The sequence below is a fragment of the Zalophus californianus genome, chromosome 4 (genome assembly GCF_009762305.2).
Source record: "Zalophus californianus isolate mZalCal1 chromosome 4, mZalCal1.pri.v2, whole genome shotgun sequence".
Lineage (NCBI taxonomy): Eukaryota > Metazoa > Chordata > Mammalia > Carnivora > Otariidae > Zalophus > Zalophus californianus.
Window position 1 is genome coordinate 152,968,099 of NC_045598.1, and position 12,177 is coordinate 152,980,275.

Sequence of the window (12,177 nt, forward strand, 5' to 3'; positions counted from 1 at the left end):
GCTAAAAATTTTATTAAAATCCAACATAGTTTTTTTTCTTCTTGATAGTTTAAATATTACTTTGAACTAGAGAGTATAAAAGGCATGTAAGACTGTTAAATTCACATAGGTAATTAATTTTAGCAATTATGCCTAGTACAAGAGACATTCCGTTAATCATTTAAGAATGGGAATATTTCTTGGGCTCCTGACTGGCTCAGTAGGTAGGGCATGCATCTCTTGATCTGCGGGTCATGAGTTCAAGCCTCATGGTGGGTGTAGAGCTTACTTAATAAAAAATAATAGGGGTATCTGGGTGGCCTAGTTGATTAAGCATCTGCCTTTGGCTCAGGTCTTGATCTCAGGGTCCTGAGATCAAGCCCCACTTTGGGCTCCTTGCTCAGCAGGGAGCCTGCTTCTCCCTCTCCCTCTGCTGCTCCCCCTGCTTGTGCTCTCTCTCTCTGTCAAATAAATAAATAAAATCTTAATAATAATAATAGAAAGGATGAGAATATTTTTAAATAATTCTAATTTTTAAATTATGAGTTGTTTCAAGCATACAAAAAAGTGTAGATGCTGATATAATGAATACCTGTGTGCCCCTCACCCCCATCCAGCTTAAGAAATAGAACATTACAGATTTATTGGAAGCACTCTCTCTCTCTCCAGTTCCATTTCCCATCCTCCTTCTAAAAGAATCACTATTCCTATTTTCATTGTTTGTCACAACCTTGTCTATTTTTATAGCTTTATCAAGTATGCGTTGTATTCCCAAATAAAATATTTGACATGTTTTTAAATGTTATATACCTCACCATATATATGCTTTTGCAACTTACTATATTCACTCGGCGTTGAGATTTTTCCATGCCGATTGGTGAAGCTCTGTTTCATCATTTTTGCTACTGTATAACCCACTGTAGGATTATCCCACACTTATCCATTCTCTTTTTGATGGGCATTTAGGTTGTTTCCCATTTTCTCCATACAAACCTTAAGCACTAATTTTACTGTAAGTTGGTATGTTAATAGGGTATCTTTGACATTTCTTTTAGATCTATCGAGGCGCAAGAGTTGGTGGGTTAAAAGAGTCTGTGGTGCATTCACAGTATAAAAGGTCACCTGACATTCCCAGTGATTTCCCAGACTGCCCCGCTGGGGTTGTGTTTGCTGAAGAGCAAGCCAAGAATCTCCTTGAAAAGTACAAAAGGTACGAAACTGGTTTCTCTAGTTTCCTAAGATCTTCCGAGGAGGGGAAGGGCCTACTCAGCATTGGCCAGTGATATTTGGAATGGCTTCAGTAACTCTTATATAACATGGAGTTTTCATAGACTTTTCCTTGAGTTCACATAATCAAGACATAATGAAGTTAGGAGATTGTCTTATATGTGGCTCTGGTAGGCCTGTGCAGGTTACAGACCCTACCCGTGATCATTTGCTTACGTTGATGATGGTGCACGCCTAAACTGTGGGCCTGAGTTTCCAGATGCTTGTTCGAGATTTACGCTCCCAGCCCCTGTCCCCTCAAAATAGAATTTGTGTTTTTTTATGACCAGTTACAGAGGTAATACATATTTATGAAATTTTAATGAAACTATGGCAGCGTGTAAAAATGCTTTGTAAACTGGTGTATTCCTTCCATCCGGAGAGAGAAGTACTATTTTTACATTTTGGTATCTATCCATCTAGACTTACTTTTCTTGTCTTTTCTCTCTCTGGGGGAGTGGCCAGCAAAGGGCTTTACGTCTTTTATCCTGTGAAGTGCATGCTGCCGTTGAGAGCCTGGGTCTCCTACTCGGCTCCCGGAAGCACAGAGACTCTCTCGTTTGTAGTGGCATCTAGCCAGGGCCTGGTGCATGGTGCCCTTGATAACTCTTTGTTGGCTAATGAATGAGGAGATGGTGGGATGTTGTAGTTCTTTGGCCAGGAGCCCCATGACCCCTGTGCTTTCCTGTTCACCGCTGCAACCACAGAGGCAGGCAGTGCTAGGTTTCCGGACTTCGTCAGGTGACGGGTGAATGAATGAGCGGGTGGAAGGACAGGGTTACTTTTCTGGATTGCTGGCTTACGGGCTCTTGCCGTGATCGTGTGTGCTGTGCCACCCAGAGTACCTAGCAGAGTCTTCTCTGTGTTTCTTCAGTAATAATTGACAATAATACTTACTTCTCACCCTTTAGATTTCTTTACCCATACAAATTTTTCTTAGGTACAGATTTTTTTGAAAAAGGATTATATTACATATACTATTTCAAAACCTGCTCTTTCTATTTAGCAATCTATTATGGATAGTTTTCCCATATCAGTAAATGTGATTCTAAACCAAGTGTTGGCAAACTTTTTGTAAAAGGCCAGATGATAAATATTTTTGGCTTTGTGGGCCCTTTGGTTTCCATGGCAGCCACTCAGCTCAGCTCTGCCTTGTGGCACAGAGACAACCACAGATGCCACATAAATGAATGGGCATGGCTGTGAGCCAGCCTCATTCTGTTTATGGACACACAAGTTTGAATCTCATATAATTTCATGTGCCATAAAATAATTCTTTTTTTTTTTTATTTAACCATTTCAAAACATAAGAGCCATTCTTAGCTCATGGGTGATATCGAAGCAGACAGTTGGCCAGGTTTGGTGTGAGTCGTCATCTGCCAACCCTTGCTCAAAACAGAACTGAACAGTTGCATCCAGGACTCCCGTGTCAATGAACTGTAATTCCTCAGTGGCTCTTTAGGCTATTTCTAATTTTTTGCTATGCGCTTCTGTGAACAGCTTTCCATATGCATCTTTACCTGTTTGTCTGATTTATTCATTCATTTAACCCGTTTATTTAGAGCCTACTATGTGTCATACACCTTCTAGACACTGGGGCTACCGCAGGGGAAGGCAAGCAAATTCTGTTCCTTTCCTCGTGGAGCTTATGTTCTGGATGGAAGCACATGTTTCTAGGCTGGTGGGAGGGATCCAGCAGAGGGGAGGGAAGCTAACATTGCAAGAGCAAAGCCCTTGAGTGGGGAAGTGGGGGTGGTATTCCATAGGGTCAGGCTCAGATCGCTCATTTCAGTAGGCTGGAAGGCTGACTCTGAGATATGAATACAGATTTAGGTAGGGTAGACTCTGGCCCAGAGATTAGGTAGAACTCTCCTAATGGTGATGGTCTTCTCAGTGAAAAAAGAGGTGAGGTTATCAGGAATAAGAAGGGGAGAGAGGCTGTTGGAGATTCAAGGAGAGGGGAATCAATATAGACCATTTTCCAGAAGCACGGAAGATAGAATTGACTGGAGAAATGTCAGGAAGTGCACTTGAGTTTCATGTTTACAGTAAGACCATTCAGGGCTTCTGGGTATTCTTCCCCAGCCCTGTTCTGCTGATCCGGGGCTGGCGTGGGGTAGGTGGAGGGCTGGATGTAACCAGGGTGGGCTTTGCCAGGGGGAGGGAGTTGAGGGTGCATGTAAGGGAGTGACTGTCCTACGAACTGGAGAGTTTAAACTCAAGAAGAGATGGGCGAGGGGTGCCTAGGTGGGTCAGCCAGTAAAGCGCCTGCCTTCAGCTCAGGGCATGATCCCGGGGTCCTGGGATCGAGTCCCACATTGGGCTCCCTGCTCAGCGGGGAGCCTGCTTCTCCCTCACCGTCTGCCGCTCCCCCTGCTTGTGCTCTCTCTCTGTCTGTCTGTCAAATAAATAAATTAAATCTTAAAAAAAAAAAGAGAGACGTGCGAGAACGGTGGGGAGCTGTGAGGAGATGGTAAAGGAGTAGTAAGTTCCGCTGCTTGAGGAGCTATGGTGGGGGAGGAGTAAACGGGCTGGAATGAGAGGCCTCACTCTGAGGGTAGATACCTGAAATTGAGACTCTAAGGTGGAGCAGGTGATGGCAGTGACCAAAATGAAAGTGCGACTGGGAGAGTGGGTGTCTGGGGTGAAGTAAAAGATGGGAAATGAGGACATGAAGTTTCTGGTAGGCCAGGGCGTTAGAAGGCTGATCTAGGTAGATGCTGAAGCTGCTGAGTGACAAGAATCAAGATGGAGGGGAAGACGGTGTGGCAGGTGGAGGGGGGGTGTGGGCAGCTGATGGAGGACCTGGCTGAGGAAGGAGAGCCTGTGGTCTGTGTGAGGGCGCGTGCTGAGGGGGAGCTGTGGTCTTGGAGGAGGAAGGAGAAAAGTGGTCTGCCTGCCTTAGACTAAATCCCATAGATAAGATTTCTGGTTTAAAAAAAAAAGATACACACCCCAGGAAATTTTTGTACTGTGGACAAATTGCTGTTTATATTAATTTAGGATTTTGTTAGTATCCTAAAGTTAGAAGCGTGCCTGTTTTCCCTCTTCCCGGCAACATAGGATATTTCCAGCTTTTAATATTGATAAAACTGATGGGTGGAAAAAGTGACATCTTATTGTTTGAATTTTTTGTTTGTTTACTTGTGATGTTGAATACTTTTAAGCATTTTTCACCATTTTGTTTTTCTTTCTTTCTTTCTTTTTCTTTCTTTCTTCCTTCCTTCCCTCCTTCCTTCCTTCCTTCCTTCCTTCCTTCCTTCCTTCCTTCCTTCTCCTTTCCTTTCCTTTCCTTTCCTTTCCTTTCTTTCCTTTCTTTCCTTTCTTTTTTTTTGGTAAATAGCTCATTTATTTCCATTTAAAGGTCTTCAGGTGAAGCAAGTACCCTGGGAGCATTTTTCACCAGCTGTCCCTCTTGGGAGGTCAGAACCCATTTGGTTCAAAATCCAGAGTAGAGGCTCAAACCAATCCCCCAATTAAGTCTGCGGGTTCATGTCCATCTGGGGCCCTGGGGCATGGCGCATAGAAGGAATATCAGGGCTTGTCCCACAGAAGACTCTCAGTCTGAAGAGGGTTTCTGGGGCTCCCTAAGAGTCCCCCAGCCCAGAATGGCCAATAGCCTGGCTGCTCCCTGCCTTTTGGGGACCTGGTTCTCTTTAGCTTGTGGTATTTCTCAAAGGTTCTCCTTCTTTCATACATTGCTGAAAAAAGTCGATTGCTATCACCCTGTAAGTTTGGAAATCTCTCTCAAAATTGCAGATGCTAATAGTCTTTGGTTTGGCAGTTCCATTCCAGGTACTTTTCCTGCAGATATACTTGTGCTTGTGTGACATGTTCAAGGTCATTCATTGCAGCATTGTTTATAGAAGCTTGTGTGACATGTTCAAGGTCATTCATTGCAGCATTGTTTATAGATGTGAAAATACCAAAATGTCCTGCAATAGGGGACTGTCTAAATCAACGAGGGTATAATCCAGCGGTGGAATAAGATAGGCAGCCTTTTGCAAAAGAATGAGGGATCTCTTCATGTACTCACATGAAATGATCTCCAAGGTATTTTGTGAAATGAAAACAAGTAAGAAGTATTATATCTGGTATGTCACCACCTGTGTAAAATAGGTAAAAAAAATGGGAAGAAATATGTACATATCTGCACATATGTCCATAAAATGTCTCTGGAAGGATATATTATGAAACAGATAATGACGTGGTCTCCTACAGGGCAGCTGGGTCATTTATTTCCTTCTAAAGGTCTCCGGGTGAGGCAGGTACCCCGGGGGCACTTTTCACCTGCTACAGGTCGGGTTGGGGAGAAACTTCACCACCACCCCTTCTGTTCCCTTCGAACTTAGAATGTTGTCACACACAGGGACATCGCAGTATGACTCCAGGGACACCATGAACTTGCAGTCTTTCAGGAAGGGCACCCCCTAGAGTTGTGCAATGGCCACATGGAGCCTCTTTGCTGGGTGTATTACCTTTTGAAAGTAAAACCAAAGGAAACAAATAAGCTTGGCCAGTAGAGTTGGTTGTTATTCTTTATCATGTTTCTTGGAAAACTTTGTTTTGTAGGTTTGTTTTTCAAGTAGAGATGTAGTGCAATTAATAATTAAATAATTATTTTAATGATACCTATCCTAAATTGTTCAAAATTGGTTCTCCTCCTTGATTTTCACTAGGCGCCCTCCTGCAAAACGGCCCAACTATGTGAAGCTTGGCACCCTGGCACCTTTCCGCTGTCCCTGGGAACAGTTAACTCAGGAGTGGGAGTCAAGAGTCAGGTCCCAAGAGAAATCCTCTGGAGCCTCTTCTCCAAGTGGCGAGGAGAGTGACTCGAGGAGAGACAAGTTGCCTTGCACTCCCACACCTGAGAACACGGATCTGCGGTCTGGTGAAGGGGGAACATCTCAGAGCAGCTCCAGCAAGCCCCGAGATGGGGTGGCCACGGAGTGCCCGGCCCGGCTGGGGACTGGGTGGGTAGCGGGCCAGGATGCCACCGGCAGTCTCCCCTGCGTTCTGCGGTAAGTGCCCAACGACCCCCAGTGCGGGTTAGATTGTTCTCCTCCTGAGCAGGCTACAGGATGTAAATGTTCTCCATGGTTCCTTTATGCAAAGCCTGAGGGAACATCTGGGCTCTCTGGGGGGTAAGCCAGTCTTCGGTGTCTCATAGCCCGGGGACACAGCCGAGTCACATTTGATTTGGGGCACAATACCAACTGACCAGGTGACTTAAAGTATTGTCATCCACAGACATAAACCAAGGCAGTTGTTCTCTGTTTCATTTAGTCTTTGTTGACAAAGTCGTCCCCTTGCGAGGGACGTTCCCTTGGTGGACTCTGAGCAAGCATTCTTCCCTTTACATCCCTGAAGTCGATTTCTTCTGGCTCCTTTTGAATGACCTGAGTTTAGGAGTGCCCCGGTGCCCGCTCACTGTCCCATTGTCCTGTCGGAGGGCCCACTGTACGAAGTGTGTTCCTGCGCAGCCTGCTCCATGGTGCTTCACTTACCCTCTGTTCTGTGCTTCGAATTTTAAAAAGTGCTCCTCCCTCTGGCCTTGTACTTCTTTCCTGTGCAGTAACTTCCTAGTTTCCTATCCTTCCTTCATTCCATAGGACTGCCTCTCGCAGCCTTAGATTCTTTTCTCTACCTTCAACTTCTGAAACCTTTAGTCCTTCAGCATCTAATAGGAGACACATAAGAAAAATATCCTGACAAAGATGTATTAATGTCTGTTTTCAATTTAAAAAAAAAATTACCGTTTTGATGCTTTCCCACATAGAGTATAAAAAAATCAAGTTAACTCCAACAGTGCCCCATCTTCTGACTCCATGTTTTCTATCTCCTCAAACGTGTGTCTCCCGCTTCACGTAGGAGTAGGAAATGGCTGAAGCAGCTGTCGACCTGGTGTGGGCCCAGCTCCGGGGACAGGCGGGCAGCCCGGCGGGCTCTTGGCAGCGGGCAGCCAGCACCAACCAGAGCGGCCTGCCTGTCCCTCCTGGACCGCTTCCCCAGGGCCCTGGTGTGGGTCAGCCTGGCCTTACTGAGGAAGGGCAGCCCCGAGCCGCACTCCATGATCTGTGTCCCAGCCGAGGAGGACATCTTCCAGCTTCGTCAGGATCGGCTGTACTCTGGGCCCCAGGAACCCAAGCACAGCGACCCCTTCAAGAGCGAGATCCGGAAGCAGAAAGAGAGGAATAAGGTAGAGAAGAGGCAGAACCAGGCGCAAGCTGAGCCTGAGGGTCTGGCTGGGGCGCACCCTGCAGCCGGGCACCCAGCTCTGACCCTGGGCTTGTGGTCAGGCCCCCTCCCGGTGGTGACTTCTCACTGCTCCCGAGTTGTCCTTGGCTTTGTCACGCAGGGAGACTTTTCCATGGCCGTCGGCGGCGGAGAAGGCCTGGGGTTTGTTAGCTTGACGGGCTTGCTGGATATGCTGTCCGGCCAGCCGGCAGCGGAGAGGGGCCTTGTGTTGCTGAGGGCGCCCGCCTCCCTGCAGTATCGGTTTGCGAGAATGGCCGTGGAGGTGTGAGCGCCGGTGCGCATCCTGGCAATGGACACCTGCTGACTGTTTGTTTACCAAGTCCCCCCATTGGAGAGTTGTGTTGTTGCCATCTTCTGCTTTGAAATATTACATAAAATTCCTTGGAAACAAGAACGAAGATAATGTATGATGCAAATGATGGAATACTGACACCATTCCAGCAATCCATGGTAATCTCATGGATTTCCTCCATCTTTCCCCGTCCTTGCTGTAACACTTGAAAATGATTTGGCATGGATAGCCAAAAGCTTTTGTGTTTTGATTTCTTGGTCTGTGTCATTCTTGCTGAAAATCATTAGATTCTGTATGTTTTCCTGTTCCTTTTTTATTAGGAACAAAGGGCTGTCAAGTGTATTTGAAAAGCCTTGTAGGCACAGGGTAAGCAGCAATGGTTGTTTAATGGCTTGATTGTTACAGGAGAGGGAAAGGCTCTCTTGGTCTCTGTGCATGACATAGGGTTCCCCCATCTGGACCGTGTTCGATTGCTTCCCGGAATCAGCATGCCTAACACTTGACACCATGTGGAAGGAAACCATGGAAAATTGATTGCTGCCTATTTTCAGGCAGGCTCGGCGTAGGGCAGAGGTGTTGGGGCGGAATCAGAATGGGGCTCTGATCTTTAGAACCCATTGTCCTCTTTGCTGTCGACCAACAAACACATGATCCTAGGAGTTACTTGGTTTTTCTGTGCTTTTTGTTTCTGCAGAAAATTTTTCCAAGCCATAGAGGATGGTTTCTCAAAATATGTTCTATGAAATGTGTTATCTAAAAAAAAAAAAAAGAAAGAAAAAGATTCTAACATTAGATTGATTTAGGAAACTCTGGGTTAAACAAAGCTAAGCATTTCTTTTTAAGGGATTTCTAGAACCTTCCATGTGATAGCATGCATTGTGCCTCTCCAGGAAGTAGATAACAGCTTACAGTATTTTCTAAATCTTTTGATTCCTGAACTCCTTTTGCAGGGAGCACTTTGTAGGACCAATGTTTTCAGGGACACACTTTGGAGAACGTGGCTACACAGTGCAATCCTTACCTTTGCAAGGCGATGATTAAAACAACAAGCCTCTTTTAGACACTCATGCAGTCACGATGTCCACCTGACATTTGAGCAGGGTCTCATCCTGTCCCACACAGGAGTGCAGTCATTGCTTTTTTTGCTTGCGGAGAAACTAGGTGCTCATTCACTTTTAGTTACCCTGCACGTCTCACACCCTCAGACCCTTGCCTTCCTACCACACATTTCTAGCAGAGCCTGAATGGGTTTTTTTTTTTTTAACTTAAATGTACAGTTAGGCGTTATTTCGTGTAAATGTATTGGGTTTTTGCAGTCGCACTTGGTAGAAATGTCTCTGGGGCAGATGCGTTGCGGAGAGAGAGAGCAAGTATTACAGGAGCTAATGAAATGTCTGATGCTTTTCCTCTCACCATGCCTCTGGATATATTTGTGTCCAACCCAAATGAGACAGAAAAAAAAACCAGTGTAACTTAGTGGTGTCTGTAAACAGAATAAAATGTCACCTGGTGTTCAATTGTGAATGTTTATTGGGCCATTCCTCATTTGTTTTCTTGGCTCTAAGCCAATTCATCTGTGCCTTAGCTTGCTGGATGACAGAAGTCGGAGTGTGCTGTGAGTCACCTAACCTCATTCTGTGCAGCACCCTGCCTGCACTCACGACAGAGGACAGGGCACCCTTACTCTGCTTTGTGGTAGAAGGCCAAAGAACTATGTGCTAAAAGGCTAGACTCGCATTTCCCAAAATTTGTTTGTGGGAGGGCTGGTCCCTGGAGATGTTTCCTGGAAAGTGATGGCCAAATAAATTTGGGGAGACCTGTAGTCCACATTCTCCTACTGCAGATTCACAATGAATGAGTGTAGTCAAGGCCCTGTAGATACCTGCAGGAAGGAAATCAATCTGTCTTTCACAGAACTCCCTCTCTTCTTTTTGCATACCTGTTGTCCAGAGAACACTAGTTTCATGGAATATACTTTGCAAAAACACTGACAAAATCTGCACATATGCAGTGAAGAATCCATTTCTCCTATGAAAAGACAGGAAGGGTCTTATTCTCTACAGCAAAAAATGAATAAACGTGTTTATTTTGATCCTACCAGTGCTGCAGGATTACCAAAAAAGTACGATGTGGCCCCTGGCCTCTTGTCATGGGAGCAAAATCTCCAGAGTTTGCCAGGTCAGGAAGTGTCCTAAAAAGCAGAGCTGTGAGCTGAACACCTGGAGACCAGCTACACACCTCCTGAGTTGTGAAAGAGACAGAATTGATTCTTTATGCTTATGGTCAGCTTTTAAAAAATATTACACAAGTAATATTTTTGTATTAATACAGATTCCTCATAGAAAAACCTAGAACATGCTGATAAGCAGCAACAACAACAAAAGTTAAAATCACCTGGGTTTTCAGCACCCAGATGTAACCGCCATTACCTTTCTGGTACATACCCTCCTAGGCCTTGAGATGTGTGCCAGTGGTTTTCTTTTAAGAAAAGTAGCGTCGGGGGGCGCCTGGGTGGCTCAGTTGGTTAAATGTCTGCTTTCGGCTCAGGTCATGATCTCAGGGTCCTGGGATCGAGTCCTGCATCAGGCTCCCTGCTCAGCGGGGAGTCTGCTTCTCCCTCTGCCTGCCGCTCCCCCTGCTTGTGCTCTCTCTCTCTGACAAATAAATAAAATCTTAAAAAAAAAAAATAGCGTCTGTAATTGCTCATATAAAAATCCACGCAGTACCTCTCAGGTTAAGTGCACGTTGCCAGTTCCTTCTGGAGCTTTGTTAGCGTGAACCCGAATGTTCATCCTCCTTTTATTGGCAGGAGGAAGTTCGTAGGTAACGGGCCCATCAGGAACTCACCGCAGCATTGCTGACTTGGCCGCTGCGTGCCTAGGGTGGGCCAGTGGGAAGTGACTGGGGCAGGTGATGGCTGGATGGACTCCATCGTGGTCTTCACTGGTCAGGACTAGGCTGCTCAGCAGGTAGTAGTAAAAGACCAACTGTGGGTCACTCAAGAGTAGCGCCCCCAGTTACACAGTGACCTCAGCCACAGCGGGCCTCTCCAGAACTCAGAGGCACGGGTGCTATCCTTTTGACAACCGTGGCTTCACTCCTGGCTGCACGTTAGAATCACCTGACGGCCCAGAAAGCCATCTCGGGTTGGGCCCAAACAGCGGTATTTCTTAAAAGATCTCTTCTGTTTTCTCTTGGGAAGTATCCTTTCAGAACATCTGTTCTTAACCTTGGCTCCACTTTGGAATCCCTTGGGGAGCTTTCCAAGCCTGGGCGCCTGGGGCCCACATCCCAGAGATGCTGAGTTAACTGGTGAGGGGTGTGACCCAGACACGGATTCACCCGAGGTGACTTGCAGCCAGGATTGAGAACCACTGTTCTAGAATTTTAATATGAGGTTCCCGTGTAGTTAGGTAAGGACACAGAAGCCTGTCAGTGATGAGGAAGCATGCAGGGTGGGAGCAGACGTAGGCTGTCTTGAGTGGGGTGCGTGGCTGACACTGATGGCCCTGAGTAGGGTCCTGCAGGATTGGAATGAACAGCCAAGTTCACGTAATGGCATTTCCTTTCCCCGCTTTTTTAAAATTAAAATTTAACCAGGTACTGTTCTGGAAGAATCCACTCTAACCATTCGTGGGCTTTCACTTCAGGAAATGTTTATAAACATGGAATTCTCCTAGTTTCTCCCTCCAATCACTGGTCTTTGGTTTTCTTGAATAGCCAAGCCCTCGGTGGCTCCAAGACTTGGACGACCCAGCACGTGCTGTGCTGTGTTCACGGAACGTTCTTGCCCCTCCTCCCCCACTTTCTGCACCCCTGTCCCCTCTCATCCCATCCTTCCAAGTTGATTTCGTATTTCTCAAGAGAGGCCTCCTCCTGCCTCCATTATTTTCTGTCACAGAAGGGTTTATTTCTTGAATGACATCGCAACGTATAATAATTCTTTGGTTACTTTTTATTGTCTACTCCGTTAGGCTGTGAGCCTCATGAAGGGGAGACCGTATCTTATTTGATCACTGTTGCAGCCCAGGCTCTAGCTGAGTCCCTAACCCACGCCTGGCATTTAGTATGTTTTTGTTGAATTGCTGTGCTAATCAAAGAGCGTGTTGATAGTAAATTGTACGATCCTGTTTTAACCCAGGCAGATGTTGCAATGGTCTAATGAGCCACTAGGTGGTGCTAAGACCTCATGGGAAACGGCCTGCTCTGGAAAAACCTCAGAACTAAAATACAATTCAGTTGTGTATATCATTGTGTAAATGGCCGGGGCGGGGGGTGGGGTTGGAATTTGTGAAGTTACAGGTCAATATTCCTTCTCTTGGGGCAGAGCCATACTGTTAAAAATCTTGGTTTGAGAAGTCTCCATGATTTTTTAAAGATTT

The 12,177-nt window shown here is 45.9% G+C and overlaps 1 protein-coding gene across 3 annotated transcripts in view; it reads left to right on the forward strand.

Moving 5' to 3' along the window:
• The window catches only part of POP1 (POP1 homolog, ribonuclease P/MRP subunit), a 35,713-nt gene extending 26,394 nt beyond the window's left edge, over window positions 1–9,319 (forward strand). For all 3 annotated transcript variants that reach the window (XM_027615927.1, XM_027615948.1, XM_027615937.1), the window contains 3 exons: window positions 1,035–1,189; window positions 5,925–6,266; window positions 7,117–9,319. In XM_027615927.1, coding sequence (XP_027471728.1) covers window positions 1,035–1,189; window positions 5,925–6,266; window positions 7,117–7,771 — 1,152 coding nt within the window. In that variant the 3' untranslated portion in view covers window positions 7,772–9,319. The remainder of the gene's footprint in view (window positions 1–1,034; window positions 1,190–5,924; window positions 6,267–7,116) is intronic.
• Window positions 9,320–12,177: the final 2,858 nt, after the last annotated feature.